Source organism: Ambystoma mexicanum, chromosome 8 (assembly GCF_040938575.1).
Source record: "Ambystoma mexicanum isolate Mex_15411 chromosome 8, UKY_AmexF1_1, whole genome shotgun sequence".
Lineage (NCBI taxonomy): Eukaryota > Metazoa > Chordata > Amphibia > Caudata > Ambystomatidae > Ambystoma > Ambystoma mexicanum.
This window is the reverse complement of record NC_090929.1, coordinates 1,198,620,621-1,198,642,471: the sequence shown is the minus strand read 5'-3', so window position 1 is coordinate 1,198,642,471 and position 21,851 is coordinate 1,198,620,621. Positions and strand designations below refer to the sequence as shown.

Genomic DNA, 21,851 nt, shown 5'->3' with positions numbered 1-21,851 from the left:
ACTGCTTGTTCTTCTCGCTAATCTGCGTCACGCTCGACCATTCCTTTCTTTTCAGGCCATGAAGCTGCTTGTCTACTCACTAGTTATTTCCTGACTTAATGACTGTTCTGTACTTTTCCTTGGTCTTCCCTCTTATCCCGTTGTATATTCTGCTGTTCTGTCTTTAACTCAGCTCTCCGTTTATTGTTTCAGCTCCTGCTCCATTGCCATGTCACCCCTTCTCTTATCTCGACTTCCCTTCTCCCATTTGACCTCTATCTTTTTTCCATTTCCTATGCTTTGTTTTCCTCTCCATGGCCTTGCCCACCCACCTCTGCCCTTTGGATTCTTTATTCGTCCCCCCACGCTCTCACCATTCTCAGTCTCTCTTTCTTCTTTCTGTCTCTAAAGCACCCTACGCTCCCTCTCGCTTTCGCAAATTTGCACTTCTTGCACCCATACATTTGTACACTCTCCCTCTCCATTGCTCCCCTTCCCTCCATGTTTTACGGGCCCTGCTCAAAACCCATCTGCTTCAATCATTATCCCAAATGTAATTCTGTTTGATTTTTCAATTTCTTTGCTGTTATATGTACTGTTGTTGCTTCTAATCATTGTCAAAGCGCTTTGGAGAAAGCGGTCTATAAATAAAATATAAATATAAATACAACAGAGAGGAAGGGAGTCAATAGGAGAAAGAGTTAGATGCGAACAGCAGTTACCATTCCATTGTGTTGCATCAATGGTCAAAATAAAAAAAAATCTATTGCAAAACAGTTTGTTTCCTGCCTTGTGGGGAGGTATTGGTGCGTTTTGGAACCATTAAACTTGGGTTTCCATAGCCTGTTTAAGAATCTGATTCAATAATAGTGGAATTCTTGCTTTGTGGTCAGTTATTAAATAACCCTAAACAGGTAGCACCCAAAACAATATCTTACCAGCCATGACACTAAAAATACAGCAATTGCATAGACTGAATTGACACCTTGTTTTGTATTAAAATGTACTAATACACTTAGAGTCCGATTCCTGGAATTTATAGCGCAGAAAATAGGCTACTTGCACTCAATCTACGCCCAATCTGCACGTGCAACTCTGTCGATTTATGGAATCGAATACATTGCACTTTTCATGGACTTGCGTGGATTTCATGCTGGCCTGGCATGCCTGTGCACGCCGTTAAGTGCATTGCGCAAGAATCCGAGCAGAGGGTGGGCGTGGCCTGCGCAGAGGGCTGGGAAGGGGGTGGAACACCAGAAATGGGGACTAACTTTGCAAAGATGTGGGTGTTCCGAGGGATGGCCTGCAGGCAATCCCTCACACTCACATTTGTGCAGCAAAGATTTATTCATGCAACTGATCGCGCAACGTCTCGGCTGGGAAAGGCCCACGCAAGGCCTTCATAGGATCTGCCGTCCAAAGGCTGGCGTAACTACACTTGCGCATGGTATTTTCAGCTCACATGTGGGATCGCATGTTAGATTTAGGAATTCCGATTTAACGTAGGGGTGCACGTAAGCTGTGTAGCGGGGTGCAGGAACGTTTTAAGTGGGTTTGCACACACATTTGCCGAATTATTGCTGATTAATGACTTTTCATACGCATATTGTTGGAGTGCCAGATACAGTTACGGGTGACCCCATGCAGGCTCCCCAAGTCACAGGCTTGCTTACGGGGGACCCCACACACTGTTTGATAACATCTTACAGTTAGTATAACTTCATGCCGAAATGTAAAGTATTATGTAAAATCAAAGTAACGATTGCCTTTATGTCTAGAGGCAGGGCGGGTACTTCATCCAGTGGCGACTAGGCATTGAGAGAAAGGACACACTGTAGGGGACAAGGAAAAGCTACATTTGACTAATTTATGAAAAAAACGCTTTCATAGTTTCACAGAATAGTCTAATATAATGTTGGTTTACATTGTGTAATTAAAGCAATTGTTATAATTGCTAGAATGTGATGTATGCTTCATTTAAATTACAAGTATTAGAGTTGAGTTGAGTTGGGCAGTAACAAAATAAATAGAACAATATCTGAGGGCACGCTTTATGTGGCTGGAATTCTAGAATACCCAGAATATTCTCAAGTCATTGTTCAACATGATCACCACGAGTACAGGGATGTGTGGTGAATGAAACTCCTACTCATACCCACACTACTTTATAACCTGCAGTGATCCCGAGCATAAAATTGTAACAGGCGTAGCCTGATAGCTATACCTCCTTCTCCTCTTTTGGTAATGTGGCCGAGGGCAGGCTAGACACCTCTGGAGGAATGTGATCCGGGACTGAAGCAAACCAATCTATAATAGTACGTTGTTACCAAAATAAAAAATATCCAAGTTTCTGTAAAAATAGGAACTTTAAATAAACTAAGACAATACATGTAACTAATTACATTTGAAGACAGTGGTACAGAGGAAAAGATTTCAGCAGCCAGTGTAAAGGTTAATGGAGCTGTCTTCAAAAAGGTAGACAGTTGGCCTTACAAATCAGAATGTCGCTTTTAGGCAGGGCAGAAGGGCAGGACTACTTCAAATAGCTTGTAGTGCTTGTCTTTGTGACTCAACCTTGCCAAGACGGCCTTCTGGGTGCTTTGATGCAGTCCAGCTAGTGTCACCCTTCCCATGGCGAGACAGCATCAAGTTTGAAGTCAGTGCTCATAATGTATTAAGACTTCTATTGAAATGGGTTGGGCCAATGGCTTCCAGCCGGTTGATTGAGGAATCGAGTCAGGTCGAAATGATGCTTCTACTGGGTCCAGAAAGTGTTCGAGATGGGTCGAGTTAATGCCTTCATCAGCGCTCGAGTCAAGATAAGATGATGCTGCAGCTCAATCGAGCTGAATCAATGGCTTCCGGCAGACAGAGTTGGTGGTCGAGTTGAGCTCGGAGGATGAGCTTCAATAGGTCAAGTCAGCGTCAAGCTGGCTTGAAAAGCCATTACATGGATTGAGGTCCGGTAGCAACTCGAAGAAATGCAAGAAGGATCAAGCTAGCTTGGAAATCATGTTGATGTAGGATACAGACGTTGGGCTGCTTCTGGGATTATGGAGTAGCTAGGCGACCCAGTCTAAGATCCCTAGGGGCAAGGTAAGTAATTTCGTCTGTATTTGCCAAACACAAAGAGCACTTGCAGGGTTCTGTCACCTCCAATCAGCAGGGTCCTGGGTACCAGTGGTCTCAGCTCCAGCTGCGCTTCACCAGTCAACTGCCCCCCCCAAATATGCCCTTGGGGTGATTTGGAGAAGAGCCTGCCTCTTCCTTGGAGCTCTCTTTCTTCACCTCTATGTATGAGGACTTTGGGTCAGACTTTACTCCCAGTAGAGTTCCAGGTGAATCCTTCTTTGAGAATCCAAAGAAGAATCAACTAAGGGGATGGATCCCCTCTCCCACCAATAGAGAACCAAGGCCACATTGGATTGGCACCCTCCTTGCCTTCTGTAAAGGGTCCAATCCAGGCTACTGTATCAAGAATCCTTTGCCTTGTGATTTCATACCAAGAGTGCGGGGAGGAGAGAAAGCTTGAGAGCCTTGGGAATTCCCAAGATGGTGGTATCCTTATTCTGGGTTTCTTCTCAGGGCTACTCTGGCTCTGCCCCTTCATTTGTCTGCCTCTTGAAACACTCTCCACTAATCAACACCCCGATGACAATGGCCATTTGGCCTGACAGGTCTACCTCTGAAGCTCTGGTTCCTTGATCCCCATCCTTCCCCACGGAGAGTTCCTGTATCCTGGGAGAAGGTGACACGCCTTCTCAGAGAATCTAAGAGAGAGTTTCCTAGGTGGGGCCCAAATGCTTGTTTGGGTGAACCCAGCCACACACCAGGCCTTCTCATGAATCAGTCACTGCCCACTAAGCTGCAATGAAATGCTACCCACTGTGTGTGACTGTATAATTGTGTAATCCCAGTAGTCACTTTGTCAAAATCAGATATGTCTTAAATTTGTTTATTACAAACTACCACCAGTCTTCTGGGGGCACAGGATTATAATATTTAGAGTCAGATGTGCTCATGATTAAACGTCACCTCTGTCTGTTGGAACAGTGTGTTTTAGCAGCTGTGATCAGGAATGCACATGTGACCATTGACCCATTTCCACTACAAGGCAGCTGGTGGGGGATGTCACTAGACAGCCATAGCAGAGGTACATATGTGCACTACACGTTTTGGCATGGAGCACAGGGACGTCATTTGGGGGTCGCCAGAGGTCGCAAGTGCAACCTCTGAGGTCTCCCTTGCGACCTCTGAGGTCTCCCTTGCAACCTCTGTGGTCTCCCATGCAATCGCTAAAAAAAAAAAATATGAAACATTTTTTTTCTTTTTTTGCAATGCAAGTTCCTGGGCTGTGGCCAGCACCATGTCGCTCTTTAATTCTGGAGTGGCGGGCTTTCTTGTTCAGGCCCCTTAAAAAAAGAAGAAAAATAAAATGAGGGCCACAAGTCTAACACTTTCAGCACTGAACCTAACTAAGAAAGAATAGGAATGGCAAAAAAATGCGTCTTTCTGGAATTATATACAATAATTGCTAGACTCAAAGGTTTATTTCAGGCACACTTCAGGGGTTGAGTCACTGATTTAGTCTGTTCTCAAACGCCTCAACTCAGCCTTTCATCCTTCTGAGGTCGATAAATGGGTACCAACACAGGTTGAGTGACAGTGGGTGTATATGTCTTCTATGTAAAGCGCTTAAGCGTAAGTGTTATATAATGACACATCATTATCATTTGGTCATGGACGTCTGCTTGCATTCATAGTAATTTGGCAATATGGGCCTATATACACTGATCATAACGATACATATGCGAACCATTTAGGTATGAAATGTACATCACAGTGATATAGTGATATCGTAAACATATTTTTCCTAGTGTACAATGCTATGTGATGCCACTTCCTGTTTTGTGAACGGGTGAAAAGTTGTGTTCCACGCTTCCCGCAATATCACTTTGGGGTGGGGTCAACTGACACCACTTCCTGTGATGTCATTAGGGGTCAAAGGTCATGTGATGTCACTTCCGCTACCCCTGGCATTTTGATGAAATGACGTCCCTGATGGAGCATTGTGAATAGCGAAGCTGAATTAAATGCATTGTTTTATGATTCAAAATTAAAAAAGCTCAGGCTATATCAGCTTCACAGATGGCATTCTATCACAGTAGCACCCATGTTTGATATCGTAACGCATCATACATTTCTGAACATCTCTGTAGGTTAATTTTGTATTGTAAGCAGATAAACAGGTGAAAGTAGCTGATTTTTGTTTTGTTTGTGGCCAAATGCTATTTGTGGATATGGTCAATTCACCTCCTTAACGGTACATTAAAATTAAGATAGAATCAGAAGTACTTGCCTTCTCCCTAAAGGCACATTATTCTATGGACATTGAAATATTGACATTTGCTGGCATCATGAATCTGTATAGAATAACGTGTATTTGTTCTCACAGGTTTTGGAAGAAATTTGTCAGAAGAATAACTGGGGGCAGCCAGTTTACCAGCTACACTCTGCCATTGGACAGGATCAAAGGCAACTCTTCCTTTACAAAGTCACCATACCTCTTCTCGCCAGCCAGCATCCAGCTATGTACGTGGTAAACCCCAATGTCAAGAGCAGTACACCATTTCTTTCAAGGCAGTGCATTCATGAACAGTCCCTGCAGTGGAAATTCAGTGCTTCCTCAAGTGCATTTTTCAAAAAGGTCTTTCTTCATAATCTTATGCTCATGCTGTTTTCAAGGCCCATTGTATAAGGTGGACAAAAGGGGCATGTAGTCTGCTTAACAGAACAACACCTTTCTTTGTTCGCCACTACAAAAGATGAAAGTTTAAGGGAATTCGCCAGCATGATTGTCACATATGTGTTGGCCACTAAGACACCCCCTTGCCATTGCTTTAGTGGTGCAGAACAGGAGCCACTGGAATTTGGTATTATTCAGCAATATCATTCTGAATGCCAGCACGCCAACCAGGATCAACTCCCCGCCCCCATTGTCCTTAAAAACAAATCAGGAACTCTGAATTACTCCTGACTTACTTTTCTATTTGCAAGAGTAATTCGGGAGTAAGTCTTAGTTACTACTGGCAACTTCTTTGTGAATCAAACCATGTTTCTTTTATTCCTAAATGCACTTGTGTTTAATTATGTTTGTTTTTATGGGGGCAGTCAAGCCCAACCCCACCTTGGACTTGCATTTTCTGTACCCCATCTATACCGAACAAATTACCCATTGCGTTTTTATTTTATTTTCCATGCTATTGTTGAAATGCATTTGTGCTGTCTTAAGGGAGTTTTGCTCTATTTCAATCCGTTTTATTTCTCTATATGCTGCATACACCCCTTCTCAACAGCTGAGTGATCAGCATCCTGAGTGCATTGTGCAATCACTGCCCCCCAAATTCCCCTTTTCACCAATGGTTTTTCATCTGGTTTCTGATGTGACAACAGCACTGAACCTGAAGTTCTCTGCAGCAAAATACATTTAGGATTAAGCCATGCGCTGGGCAAGTACATCTGCAATGTGCTGCATGCCTCAGCATTACTCTTGTCAGGGTACAATTTATAAATCGTTGATTACCTAGTCGGCTTCTTTTTTGTACCAGTTCCTATGTGTTTTGTAAATACACTCACTACTTAGACCTCTATGTCCCACACAATCTAATGTTATGTTGCAAATCCCTTAGACCTTTAAGGTGGTGGGACAGCCTCTGCATGTTTGTATCAACTATGAAGTGAGGGTGACTGCCTTCGGTAGAAGAGAAATGACAACCTTGCCTTCGGGATACAGCCTACGACAGGGGCATCTATACCCTCCTGTGGTTAAGCCTGGCGTTGGATTGTGGGGTTTTTGAAAGTACACGCTGCTCTTTTGTTTTAGTACCAAACCTCAAACATTTGAATTGTACAGTATTTGGCACCATGCAGATCTAATCCAGTTAGTTATTTTTTACGTGTTCAATTCAATGGTTGTACTCAGCCATTGATGCCCCAAGACAAAGGTGTAGCTAAAAAAACTGCTTCAATATTCAAACTGAAGTCTCCTGGTACCAGTCGTGTATACTTTGCACATTTCACTTGCAAAAATGCTATGCATTCAAATCGTGAACGCTGGGCTACCAGCACGCAGATCCGTCAAAAACACTTGGCTATGCATGCATTGTAAGATATGATTTTGTATTCCAGCCATGCATTCACACCTCCCAAACTGTGTGCATCTGTTGATGAAGCCAAGACATATGCCGCAGATTACACCCTCCAGACGCTGGGCATTCAGACAGAAGGAGCCGAGCTGCATACCCCTGCTGCCTTTGCAGGTAACTCTTTTGATATTGCCTTTTAAGAAGTATTTTAACTTGATTGTTTACCTTTCTTACACTTAGTTCATCCTAGTTACCTAGCGTGCATTTAGTTCCAGCGAGCTATTGTTTATGGCCACGACAGTGTTATCCATCCTTAGCACCCTGGAAGGGCACCTCAAGCAATCAGATTGCACTGAATGCAGGCTTTACCCATTGTTATGAACTCGTATTTTGAGCAATTTGACAGATGCTTGCGTTGCTTCACTCATCCCTTTCACCGCCCGTCTTTACCCTCACCTCGCTGTCCCAGGTTGGCCTACACAATATACTCACCCCACTCCCCCCATCCCTACAGCACCTACTGGGTCCTCCACGTCTCAACCCTCTTTTGCTGGCAGGTTTCTTACAGCATGGAACTTAACCACGCCGGCCATTTCCATGGAAAACACATTTTTTGTGATTGCAACGCGGGTCATGCAATTGCAGCTGGCTGGGTCTTCCTCCTAAATAGTGTCTCCCCCTTCCTTTGTTGCCCTTCACAGGCATTCCAAGCGCGTTGGCGTGCTTCTCATTATCCCTCCCCCTTACCCAGGGGGGAGGGAGGAGGAGGACCCTGCCCGAGTTATCGGGGTGCCTCCTCCATTTTGTGTTTTCTTTGTCGTCACCTTCATATTATAACTTCATTGTACCCAGCGCGCAAACCTGGCAAATAGTTTGCCATGGACTGCGATCTATGGATATTCGTTTTTTCTTAGGCCAATGCTGCATCGTGTGGCGGAGCAAACAGACTGACATGAAGGGGCTTGGATTCCATGTACCGTATCTGGAAAGTCTTGCCTCCACCACCTCAGAAAAACACAAAACAAAACAAATGAACAGCTGGTAAGACAGAGAGCTGAAGAGAGAATAAATGAGCATTGCAACTCACCTGGTGGAAGGCTGGATCCCAGGAAAACAAGGCATATTGGCAGAGGCTACTTTAAGACTGTCAAAATCAAGAAGAAAACTTGCTTACATAATCACACCATGCAAGCACCTAATATGTCAGCTGAGGTATTTAGAATCTGCAAAGAACTGTCCCTGTTCCCAGAATGCTCTTCTGCATCACCTGCCTCTCAAGATTTAGCTGATCATCTGTCGGTCCCCTGTCAGGAGAAGGCGATGATGACACAAACTAGCATTGCCAACCACCCTCGTTCCCCCATCATTCTGCCATTTACATCCACTCCTGTTCTCACCTTTGAATCCTTTAAATATGTGTCTTTTTCCAAAAGCAATAAAAGAGCAAATAAAAGTTGACGGCCTTGTCTGAAAAGCTCTTCCCAGGCCGAGCAACCACTATTAAGGAGATCAAGGAGACCATGACCTCGAAGAAAACCCACAGTACTGCACTCCTGAAGAAAAATCAGATGATCTGGACATCTTGCTACATTATCAACCAATTGCCACCACTCGCCCCCTCCCTGGGGGCGAGTGGTGGCAATTCTACACTGAAATTAATACCTTATTGAATGGAAATTAATCTGGCTTTTTGCCAACAGGAGTGATAGAATCTTCCTTTCCCTACAAGTTGCTGAACTCACTTAGCATGGGCACTCCTGTGATCCTCATCATTCTTCATTGTCTGCCATGTTAGATAGTCTTAACCACACCAATGCATTAGAGAGCCTCTAAAACTCCCTTAGTATCAATGGTTAGGCCCTGGAGAGAGTTGCATCCTTCTTTCTGGACAGGAATCTCAAAATGAGGACATGTCTGTTCCTCTCCAGACCATTCACCCTGGCGTGTGGTGTTTCCTAACCCTCTGTAATCTCTCTGTCCCTTTTTAATGCCCACCTCACGCTTCTCACAGGCCATGTGATATGATATGATATGGCATTTATAACGCGCCTATACACAAGTGTTCCAAGGCGCGACGAGGCAAGGGAGGGGAACAGAGGAAAAACAGACAATGATACTACTAGGCCAGGCGACATTGAGATTGCGCAAGTGCAGGGGAAGAGGAAAGGGGCAAAAAGTGCAGGGGTGAAGGGGGTGGAAGTGCAGTACATGGGAATGACAGTAAAACAAATAGATAAATAAACAAAAAGTCAAAATGCGGCCAGCTGGTGACAAGTGCAAGGGTAAGTGCAGACATCAGATGTCAAGTGCTGGTAGAGGGCTGTAGGGATACAGAAACAGTCCTACAAGTGCAGGAGATGCCAAAGAGGCAGTGCAGGGGTGCAACTGGTGTAGGAGGGGACCTGGACCCCAGATCAGAGGGTAGCCAGGTGACCAATGCAGTTTCATTTTCAGCCAGTAGTTCGGCAGGGGAGAGGAGGAGAGATAACAGAAGAAAGGAGGAAGGTTTTGAGGTGCTTCTTGTAAGAGGATTCAATTCAGCACTACAGCTAAGTTAACGCCTAGTCTAGAATACTGAATGAAAACCCTTATTGATATATCTTTAGGTCCAGTTCATGCGTTCTGGATGACTACCCCTATATAACACCCCTCTCTTGGAATCCCCCTGACCCCACTGAGCCAAGAAGTAGTTCTGTTTTGCAAGTTTAAAAGGTTTATTTGATAATTTAAAATATATATATATCACACTTTATAATAAGTTAATAATTGAATAGCACACTTAATCTGATATGATAAAGATCAACAACGGAGAATCTGGCACTAGCACACTTCTTTATAATTACTAAGGAGTTGACATGAAATGGATAAGGTAGCACACTGGTGAATAGGAACAAAAGTATAATGTGGTAGAGAATGCTTTATATAAGCTCAGGTGGATGCAATATTCAATGAATGCAGTACAGAAAATACTCAATATGATTTCAACCAAACAATGTAATCACTTTTCTCTGGCAATCCCCTCCCCCCCTTGATGCAATGCAAGGAAATGGGAGGAAAGCACACAGTTCTCAGAAATGCAATCAATGTAATCAGTTCAATCCCCCCCAAGCTTAGACAACAGAAGTTTAAAACACAGATAGGAGTTTTGAAAACACAGGCCCAAATGCTTTGATATGTGCTAGCAATGGATGAGAAATATGCTGGAAATGCTTTTTAATTCCCTTTCAGAGGTTCAGGGTGAGTGGTATCTAGTTAATATTAGTCCAGGCTCACACTAGCAATGGGGCAGGGATAGTTAGCAGGTTAAACGAATTTCTGGCAAATGGAAGGCAAGCAGCAGCTGATTTTACATGTGGAGAAATTTGCAAATCGCGGCAAAATTCGTGGATGCGCCGAGCGCTATTACAGAGGAACCACAAGGACTATCTCTATCGTTTTGGGGTCCTAGGAAAGCCTAGGATCTCAGCTTCAAAATGAAAGTTACTGCAAGTCTCTAGCACAAACGGTTGCGGAGATATGAGCGATTGAATAAAGGTCGTTTTTCAGATTTGAAATTTTAAAGTTCAAAAAGACAAGTGCAGCTTGCGACTAGAAAATGACAAGTGACAGCTTTACAAATGACAGGTGACAGTTAGGAGGCAGTTCTACTTAGATTAAATAGATTGAATTATATTATTTTAACTAAGAGATTGGTTCTGCACAGTTTTCTAGGTACTCACACTATATTCTTGAGTGAAATGGGCCTCGTCACGGATCTGGTCAGGGTTTTAAACTGGACTCTGCTCTGGTCTGGTCTGGTCTGGCCTCTGCACTTCACAGTGATCTGGGTCAGCTCTCTCTGCTGGTCTGGGTCTCTCTGGGTACAGCACTGCTTTCTCTCTGGTCTGGTCTCTTAGTTCTGGATAGATTGAAGTCTCTAGTTTGGCTCTCTGGAGGTTTGATGGAGGTAAAGTCTGGATCTCTGGATGTTGTATGGTCCGGCAGAGCGCGTTGCAGCAAATGGAATTGAAGGTCCCTATCTGTCCTGTCTGTCTGCTTTTATGTGTTTAGAATGTGGGTGTGTTCTAGCATCACTGACCCTACCTCTCTCTCAGCTTCTAATTGGTCAAACTTCCATTTCTTATTTGATTGGGGAATGAACTGTGAGTCAGAGGGATGTCATTTTATGGCTTGTAGATAGGACACTCCTCTGTCAGATTGCACACATTCTATATTTGATAATAAAAGACATATTTCACAGTTACACAGTTGCTTGAAATTACATATACATGGTGTGGCTGAATTTAGCCATGTCTCTGTCCAAATCTGATGTTTCTAAGAGCTTGCATTCAGAAATGGCACATAATTGACTTTTTAACTGATTTTTCACTTTCTGACATTGACCCAACTTTACATACATGTGCGCAGGGAGTATGGACATTAACTGATGAAGTTTCAGACTTTTAACATGCATACATTTAGAGTAATATCCACTTTTCCGCTAAAACCCCCCTGAACACGCCACCGGGTCGAAAAACCTCTTAAAATGTGGGCAGAAAAATCACAAGAATTATGGTATCATTTATAAAATTTTCACATGTCCGCTCTATGAGTTATTCATCTTTTTAAAGTTATGTTCTGGCTCCAAAGGGGTGTGGTTTACCCTCAGCACAAGGTTGACTTTCTGGTTTTTCCAGTTCTGCCAAGCCAGCTTGCTCTCACAGGCAGTGCCCCTCCCAGCTCCTGCCAAGAGGAAGCTACATTTTACGACTGCGGTAATAAAAACCTTTGCCTGAGTGAAGAGGGCTTTGTTCACTCTCCTGCAGAGCACAGGTAATTCAATTATCAGATAGATGGCATATCCTTAGTGTGGGCAGCAAAAGGAAGGTTGGCCTGGGAACACAGTGGTGACTCAAGTTTCACTCCTGATGGGGGTAGCTGTCAAGCAAAATCAAGTTCCTTAAGCCAGACCTTCAGCTAACTGGCAGGTTTTTTTGTTGCTTTTTAACTTAACTTGCAATTTTACACATGCAGCTAGGATGCTGAGTCTAAGTGCAAAACTATGACATTTCAACAGTTACAAAGGCATGTGATACCAAACATAGGTCACTCATTTAATCTAAACATTTTCGATTTTAGTGTCTTTAAATCCAGTGCAACTTAAACTGCTGCAATCCACAGCTCAGCCAGTCTTGTTATAAACCTTGTCTTATGATCTTCATTTCCCAGATTTTGTAGGCACACAAAACTCCATTCTGCCAAATGTCTGCTGGTGTTCAGTAAATATTTTGCACATATTGCAATGTTTGAAAATAGGCATTTTGACTTGCCTTCAGGGAAACAGAGTGGTTTTAAAACGCCGGCTTTTGGATAGTGGTGAGTACTGGTACTGCACCCATTTTTGGGATTTAAGAAAATGAATTCCCAACAATTATGGGTTTGCTTTTGGCAATCAGCATTGCCATTCCCAATGGTTTCAGACTACTGTGTGGGTAGTCCAATGGTGGTTTTAGGCAGTTTCCTTCTGTGCCCATAACATCGGCAAAAATGAGTGGTAGCCTATTCTTCATGCATTTCCCTGTGCATTTTCTGGGAAGCTCTGGCCATCATGATGTTTTCCATGTCAGTACTGCACAGTTTTGAGGTATGGCTCGGATGCATGGGTAAATACATCCCACAAGCCCCCCTCTTGCGATGGCCATTCTATTTCACGAATGGGACTCGCAAGACCTGGGATGTTTCCTCATCTTCTTCCAATAGATGGCACAGTTCAGCATCTTCTTCTCCATCCGGTACTGATCGATCGGTTCTCCTCGCCGGTCCTGATGGGAAGATTGGGCGGTACACTGGGCCCATTGGATCTTCGTTCCTGGTCTCCGGATCGCCCTCCTTGGCCCGTCTCAAGGTTTTCTTTCTCCTAGGACGACAAAGGAAGAGCGGCAATACCTATTCATAGACGTTTTTCCACCACCGTTGAGATAGTGGGGCAGCATATGCATTTCATCATCACGAAACATTACATTCTTATTTTGAAAAAAAAAACAGTATAACTAAGAGACAGTTTCATGCAAATCACAATATTTTAGAGACTAGATGTGGTATGTTTTATGATTGGAACAGAATTATTCTGAGACAGTACCCGCTAGGATTCCAGAGGATTCCTCCAGTTGTTGCAGAGTGTGCCTGGGATGGCAACATTTCAACTGGTTTATGTGGACCCACTTGTCTTCCCCCTCTGCCGAAGGACCTTTGGGGATGTGGATTTTGTAGGCCACAGGGGAGATCTTATCGACGATCTCAAAGGGTCCTTTCCATGTAGGCAAAAATTTTCGCTGCTTTGCCTGGTTTCTTTGGAAGTTGTATAGATAGACCCGGTCTCCCACCTGATATTCCTTCCTGGAAGTTTTCAGGTCATAATGGGTCTTCATGCTATCAGCCGATCTTTCTAGATTCCGCTGAGCGTAAGCAAAAGCATGTTGGAGGTGTTTCCTTAAATTCTCCACATACTCATGAGTAGTGGAGGCATTTATCAGTGTCTGCTCTTGGGTCCTGTAGAGCAAATGCTGAGGAAGCACCATCTTGCGCCCAGTCATCAACTCAAATGGTGACATTTTGGTTGCAGATGAAGGGGTAGATCTGATGGCCATTAGGACCAGAGGTAATCGGATATCCCAACTTGGCCCAGAATCTGCCACAAACTTTTTTAAGATGCTCACAATTGTCCGGTTATATCTCTCTACTGCCCCAGAAGAAGCTGGTCTATAAGCAATATGCAGCTTTCTCTTGACCCCCAGTATCTCCCACATCTTTGTCATTACTTCACTGGTGAAGTGGCTACCTCTGTCTGACTCAATCCTTTGAGGTAGACCAAAACGGGAAAAGATGTGGTTAATCATCAAGGCAGCTGCCGTTTCTGCCTTGCAGTTTGGGGCTGGGAGACATTCCACCCACTTGGTAAACAAGCATGTCACAGTCAACATGTACTTATTCCCCCTAGCCGAGCGAATCACAGGGCCTACAAAGTCGATTTGTAAATCTGACCATGGCAGTGTCATTCCCCTCTTTTGTAAAGGCGCCCGGTGTGTGAGGGATGTCGGCTGAAATTGTGCACACACAAGACAACCCTTCAAATATTGGTTGAGGTCCTGGCCCATGTGTGGCCAGTATGCAACCTCTCTTAAGATTTCCAATGTTGTGTGAAACCCCCTATGACCGGCGGTGGCCGCATCATGGGCGTGACTTAACATCAGGCTTCGGAATGAGGTAGGAACCACCCACTGATCGTGGCCAGCTTTGGATTTCCTTACCAGCAAACCGTCTTGGATTCGGAACATTTTTGGACATTTCATCAACACTCTTAGGTCCTCTTTCCCAATGTAATCGGTATCCGTCAGGGGAAAGTTCTCAGGGTCCTCAAGGTGCTGGTAAAATTTACCAATAATTGGATCCCCCTTCTGAGCGGTAATCAAATCAGCATCAGGGGTCTCCTTACTCCATTGTGCAATTGAAAGGTCGTTGTGAGCATTTGTCTGGGACCTATTGATAGCAGTGACCTGGATTTCCCCCAACAGGGACTCAATCTCAATTAGATCCCCTTGGATGACCCCGGTTTTGGCCAGCTGATCAGCTAAGTCGTTTCCAGTTTTGTCTGGTCCCTCTACTTTGGAATGACCCTTGATCTTTTTCCAATAGATGGTCATCTCATTCGAGGTGACCAGATCATCAATGTTTTGGATCAACTTCCCATGTTTCAAGGGTTTGTTGTTAGCACATAACATGCCTCTGGTTTTCCAATTAACCAGGTGCTCCACAAACCCGTTCCGTACATAATCCGAATCTGTGATTATGACCAGTTCGTGGAGTTGATGCTGGACAGCAGTGAGGATGGCCTGATGCACAGCCATCAATTCTGCCACCTGACTACTTCGGGGACCAATTTTGTATCCAGCGGAGGGTTCTGGGGACTCATTCACCCATGCATTCCCTACGCCGGCCACCAGTTATTTCTCCCCGTCGTTGTCAACATGGTAAGAGCATCCATCCACATAGACAGTGGGCATTCCCTCACACTTGTCTTCTTCAAAGACTTTGTGTGGGGAATTAAGGTATGCCTCCATGTTGTCCTTTATTTTTAGACTTTCGTCCTCGAGACAGTTTTCTCTGGCACAATCATGCAAGTCAGCCAGACCTTGCGCGAGGGGACTCTTCTTGTTTTGGCCATATCTGACCTCCACAGGAAAGCCTTGCATTGACAGAATCCAGGAAGTAATTCGGGAATTACTCACATTTCCGGCCCGGATTCTGTCACTTTGGAGGTATTGCAGAGGCTGGTGTGGAGTCTCCACTATGATGTGTTCCCCCTGGATAAACGGGCGGTAATTCTTCAATGCCCACACCGTTGCCAGGAGTGCCTTCTCACAATCGTTGAATTTTTCCTCCACAGAGGATAAAGTTTTGCTCGCATAGGAGATTACTTTATTGACCTTGTCATGCTTCTGGTATAATACTGCCGTCAAGCACGTATTAGAGAACCCTGTCTCCAGGAAGAACTCCTTGTTTCTGACAGGGTAAGCTAGGCAAGGCGCTTGTGAGAGGCTTCTCTTGAGTTGTCTTACTGCCTCGGCTTGTTCTGGACCCCATTCCCACTTGACCCCCCCCTTCAGGAGATGAATCAGGGGTCTGGTGATCTCTGCGTAGCCCTCAATGAACTTTCTGCTGTAATTAGTCAGTCCAAGGAGGCTCCTTAGTTCCCGCAGAGTTGTGGGGTCTTTCAATTTTTGGAGGGCTTCCACTTTCTTTTCCTGGGGACAGAGACCCTGAGGAGTAATCTCATGCCCCAAGAAGTTAACACGGGTTTTACACCACTGTGCTTTCTGAAAGGAAAGTTTTGCTCCGCCGGCCCTCAACTGTGTCAGAACATAACGGATCTCCGCTATGTGTTCCTCAACAGTTGAGCTTTTGATGAGGACATCATCTACATAAGCCAGGTTACCCCTTGCACCCAAGTCGGGCATGGCCTTGTGTAGAAAAATGTTGAATTCATTGCCGGAGTTGAGGTATCCGAAGGGAGTCCGGGTCCATGTGTACTGCTGGCCCCCAAAGGTAAAAGCCAGCTTGTATTGGTCCTCCCTACTGACAGGCACGGTCCAGTATCCATTGGTCAGGTCTATTGCAGTGAATACCTGTGACCCCTGAATCTGGGCCAGACCTTGGTCAATGTAGGGCAGAGGCCATCGGGAAGTATGGACCCGTTTGTTGAGCTCCCTGAGGTCAGCACAGAGTCTCCACTGGCCGTTCGGCTTCAATATTCCCAGCACCGGATTATTGAAGGTGCTGTGGACTGGACGGATTATTCCCCGGGACTCAAGGTTCTTAATTATTTCAGTAAGGGACTCCATGGATGCGAGAGGCAAGCGATATTGCTTCACAAACACTGGAGTCATGCCATGGTCCGTGGGGATTGTTGTGGTGTGGATGTCGGTGCGACCACAGTCATATGAGTCTACCGCAAAGAGATCTTGGAAATCCAAGAAAACTTGTTTCAACTTTTGCTTTTGTTCCAGAGTCACACAGGCATCAGCTAGGTTGACTCTCTCTTCCACCATCTGCCTGAAGCCTGGAAAGACTTCTGGTCTGGCTATCTCCGCGGCCTCCTCCAGCTGGGTGGAGAAGTCCCTGGTCAGAGTGCTGATTTGGACCGGAGGCTTCAGGTGGGAAAGGCAGCCCTCATGGCCCGCAGCCCGCAGGACCTGGAAAATCACCTCATCCCTCCTGAAGTCACAAGTCACATCTTCCTTACCATAGGGGCAGGAAGTGTACACCAGGAAGTTCCCCCCATGCCGGGTAAAAATCCTGTCTGGTGTTGTATTGTCCTCACTGTCACTGTCAAAACAGTCCTTGGGGATTGGTCCTAACAGTTCATTTAATAAGTCGATGGAAAAATGTCGGTCATCAACCGCCATTCCAATAATGGTGCCTGCGGCTAGAGTAATACTCTTTAAGTCGCTGTTATCCACCTCTATTGGAATGGTGTCATGTTCTATGTTGACTAATGGAGTTGGGTTTACCCCCAACCCTTGCTGTTGGAGAGAAGCATTTAGATGTATGTAAGCATCAGGGTTTTTCAACTCTTGTCCCCTTTTGACTTTCACTTCCAGGGAGAATTGTCGGGTCCTTTCTGGGATGGTGACTTCCTCTTTAACCTGAATTTCAACTGCATAAAGTAGCAATTGAGCTGACCTAAATGCTTTTTCTGGATCATCAAAGCCCATGGGATTATCCGCTAATCGGGACCAAGCTTTGAAGTTTATTAGGTCCAAACTAATGGCAAAGCGATTGAGAATGTCACTGCCTAAGTAAAAGGCGGCAGGGACGTCTCGCACGACCCAACAATTGTGGACTATGCTCTTGTTGCCAATGGAGATTTTGAGCATACACCTGCTTGGCAGGAGATGTTTGGAATTAGGTGCTTCCAGGTCCATTTCCCATTTGTCTATCAGTTTGAAGGTGGGAATGGCGGGATCTTTTGGGAGTTGGCGAAACATGGCTTCGCTGATGAAGCTCTTACCGTTGTTCACACACACTCGAGCGAGAACAGAGTCCTTCCCATCATTTAACTGAACAGGGATGAACAACTGCTCTCCAATTTGCTGAATATCAGCCAGGCTCTGAGCTGATTTCACATCTTTCTGGACTATAGGAGTGGGAGTTTCTGATTGTGGATTTGTAAAGAATTTCAGAGTGTTTCCTTCCAGTGTGGAATACCACCTTAAACTGGAAGGAAGGTTGATTTTAAGAAATAGAGAGGACCCCCCATCACCAGTCTGTTGTCCTACTGCTATTACTGTCACGTCTGGAATTTGGTTGTTCTGGAAGTGAAATTCCACTTGGTCAGATTTTTGTTCAACCATGTGGCATGTGCCGTTTAAACTAACATGGTTGACACTCTGTTTTAATTTTATTGGTCGGCTAGTCTGGGTCCAGAGGACCTTGTTTACACAATCTATTAGGGGTGACAACCTTCTCAGGAGGTCATTCCCTAGTAAACAAGGGGTGCCCTCCGGGGTCACAACTATGACCGGGTGTTTCAGCTTGTGTCGCCCAATTTTAATGTCCAAGTCTGCAGTCCCCTCAACGGGAATTTCCTTCCCGTCAAAGTTCTGTAGTTGTCCCGGAAGAGAGGTGAGAGGAATTTGGTAATTCTCTCCCCTTCCTGCATTCAGTTCGTCAAAAGCCCTTCTGGACAGAAGGGTAGCTTGAGATCCAGTGTCCACCAGTGCCGAGATTGTACCCTGCCCCTGTACTTGTACCGGGGCATAATATCTTCCCTCCTTCTCCTCAAGGGGGCACAGGTAATGTACATTTTTGGACAACTGGTGGGCTAACTTTCTGGTTTTGGACATCGCTAGCGAAGAGATTTGGGCAGAATTCTGTGGAGAGCCTTGGGAATCTGAAAGAAAAAGTTGGCAACTGGAGATCAGAGCCATTGTGGGTTCCCCTGGCTCCGGTTCTGGGCCGCCCCCCCTTTTTGGAGGCAGTCCCCAGTATGGGTTTGAACCCGGGGATTTTCTTGCTGTTGGTTCTGGGAGGAGACGGTGGGCGGCGGTAGCTCAGTCTCCACATCTCCCCAGTCTGGATTTTCATCCCTAAGGACCCATTTTTCTTTGGGAGGAGTTCCCCCCTCTCTGAAGGAGAAGATCCTTTTCCCAGGATCCTCTGAGGATCCCTCTCCCTCAAATTGGAAGATCTGTACCTCCTCCTCAAACTGAGTCTGTTTGGGTCTTTTGTTTCTCCTACCCCCCCTCTGCTCCTTAGGAGGCAGACTTTCCGGGGCAAGAGATTTCGTTTCCGGTTCCTGGGTTTCCAGGGGCTGTTTACAAGTGAGGAAGGAAGCTTCCTCCAAGGCTTTACACCCCCCTTCCCTTTGTGCCTCCTCCCTGGGAACCGGTGTGTTATCGGGGTGCTGCCCCCGTCATTGTTCTGGAGCACCAGGTCCAGAGTTGGGTGCGTTCTGCGCCGGCACGCCCATCTGAGGGTTCTGCTGAGCCCTCAGTATGTGACCCAGGTCCCGCGCCATGTTTTGAACCTGGCGCTCTAACTGGGAAACCCGCTCAGGCTGATACGGGGCCCTGTTTTCTCCCCTGGGCTGATCCCGGGAAGGGTAGCTGTCCCTCCTCTGGTAATACCCCGGGTTGGGAAGATTTGGGTACCCCTCCACCCTTGGCCTCCCCTCTCCCGGATTCAGTGGTCTGGGCTCAGGGAATTGGGGAAAGAAGGATGGATGGTTTTGGGGCTGGAAGTCGGGTGGATATCTGGGGAAAAAGTTCTGCCCAGGGTTTGGTAAATTTCTGCCCTCCTGTGGGAAGTTTGGAGGGAAGTTCCCTGGGTTAGGTGCTTGTCTGGATCCCCCCCCTTGGGCTGGAGGAGTCCACACATAACCCAGGATGGGTCGATTTCCCTTGTAACGGGGACTTACATAATCAGGAGAGCGAGGGACCCCATTTGTGGGGCTGCCTCCTTGGCTCCCTGTCTGTGACTGACCCGAGGACCTCCTGGGCCTAGCATTATTAGGTGCAGGCAGGTTTTTAGGCCCCCCCATCTCCAAATCCAAAACGGGGGTGACCTTTACCTCTGCCACCTTGGCAGCAGCAGGGGTGCTGTTGGCTTTGGGGTTTTTCTGGGCATTACTTTTGCTATCTATCGGTTTCTGCACCTCATAGATCCGGGTAGCCTGTTCAATGACCCAGTCTAAAGATCTTTTCTCGTGAAAATCCCTCACGAGCTGGGTCATGATATATTTGGGCAAGGCATGGAAAAACGTATTTATAAATTCCCTGCTATCCGTGCGCACCCTTCTTGTGGTCTGTGCAAAAGCCCGCTTTAACTCCTGCACAAATTCTTGTGGGGCCTGATCCTCCCCACATTGCAAATTGTAGGCTGCCTTGCGAGCCTCTTGAGGATTTCTGTGAACAGAAAAATGTTTCAAGATGGCCGCCTTATAGGTGGACCATCTTAAATGATTTTGGTCCTCCAGCCCCGCAAAGAAACTGGAGTATTCCGGGGAGAAGGTCCACTTTACATATTGAATACAGCTTTGGCTGTCCTTCAAATGGAAAGTCTCCATCATTTGTTCAAACAACTCTAAGTGCTCCCAAACAGAATACTTAGCGTTCTTATGGTAAGGCGTGATGACGCTCCTGATCGCCTTAATCTGCTTTAAAGGGTCCTTAAGCAAGGCCCTTTTTGTCTTATTGGCCTTTTTGGTTCGGGTAACCCTTGTCCATTCTTCCTCGGACTCAGAGGCACTGCTCCCAGAGGTTCCCGTCTGTTCTTCCAGGTTTTCCCGGATTCTGCGAGCCTGGGAATGGCTGGCAGAATGTGGGGACCTGGTCTCCTGTGTCCTGCGCAGTTCAGAGGAGTCTTCAGATTCCTCCTTGCTGCCAGGATTTGATGGGTACCCCCTCCACTGACCTAACTGGGCAGAGGTTTTCAGGATGCCCTTAATGGGCCTACTCTCCTGGGGTTCCCCATTGAACTGTACTGTACTTGGGTGCCCATTCCCGGATGCCCACCCCTCCATTCCTGAGTGGTACTGGCCTATGAGCCCCATACTCTTAGCTGGATAGTAATCTGCCATCCCTGCGGCCCTGTGCTCATGTGCGCCAGGGGACATGGGGGTGGTAGAGTCCAGGGACTGGGGGAGATGAAGGCCCCTGGTGTTAGGGCTCCTGCGGTTATGGTCAGGAGTCTCTCTTTCCCAGCGGACCTCATCTCTATCCGCCCCTGCTCCCTGTTGCAATGCAAGAGCCTGCATTTGTGCTTTCAGTTCCTCTGTTAAGGCCTTACTCAACTCTATCAGTTTCTCCTGCATCGCTACCTGTTGCTGGAGCCTATCATTGTGTTGGCAGAGAGCCTCATTCTCTCTCTGTGCTTCCTGATTGGTCCTGGAGTACTGGGCCAGTCTTTGCTGCAGGAGGGTTACCTCCTGGGCAATGTCTCTATTGGCCTGCTCCTTTCTTGCTAGAGCATCCTCCACCCTTCTGGTGTGCTCTAGCAAGTTCTGGTGTTCTTTTTGGAGGTCACCCAGTCCCTGGTGGGTCAGGTGATTTTCTTCCATTTTTCTTTTTAAATGGCAGACTTCCTGGCCTAAGGTATCCCTTTCCTGACTGAGAGCCTGCATCTGTGCTGCCAGGTCGTCCCTTTGCCTTTGGAAGGCACCAGCATTCTGGCGCTCCTGATCAAACTCTGCCTGGGTATCCAGGTCTTTCAGAATTAGTTTGTTGCTCTCTGCCTTCACTCTATCTAGGTGGCCTTGCAGGGTGACTACCTGCTCAGCACATACCCTGTTGAAGTCCAGTTGTTGCTCCAGCTTTTTCTGGTTTTGCAGTAGGGAGTCCAAACCTTCCTGGTATTCCTTCTGCAAGGCCAGAAATCTGGTATCCTGTTCTACCTTTTCCTGTTGCAGCACATCCATATCCTTCTTTATTTTAATGATGTGCTGCCTACTATCATCTTCTGACTCCTGGCTCCTCTGCAGCCTCTGCTCAGAAGAGTCCAGATCAGATTGGACCTTCTCTAACGCCATCTGTTGCCTATTTGCCAGATTTTGGCTTTCAGCACATCTATCCTGCATGTCTCCCATATATAGGTACAGGTATGCCGCTATCCTGGCAATCTTATTGTGTTCCTCTTTGGCTTTAGGAGCCATATATAGTTCACTCAGGGCCACATGTAAGGGACCCTGATCTC

At 46.0% G+C, this 21,851-nt stretch overlaps 1 protein-coding gene across 3 annotated transcripts in view; it reads left to right on the top strand.

The window, feature by feature from the left end:
* Positions 1-21,851, top strand: part of A1CF (APOBEC1 complementation factor) — a 384,704-nt gene that overhangs the window by 333,205 nt on the left and 29,648 nt on the right. For all 3 annotated transcript variants that reach the window (XM_069611302.1, XM_069611301.1, XM_069611300.1), the window contains exons 10-11: positions 5,435-5,571; positions 7,168-7,298. In XM_069611302.1, coding sequence (XP_069467403.1) covers positions 5,435-5,571; positions 7,168-7,298 — 268 coding nt within the window. The remainder of the gene's footprint in view (positions 1-5,434; positions 5,572-7,167; positions 7,299-21,851) is intronic.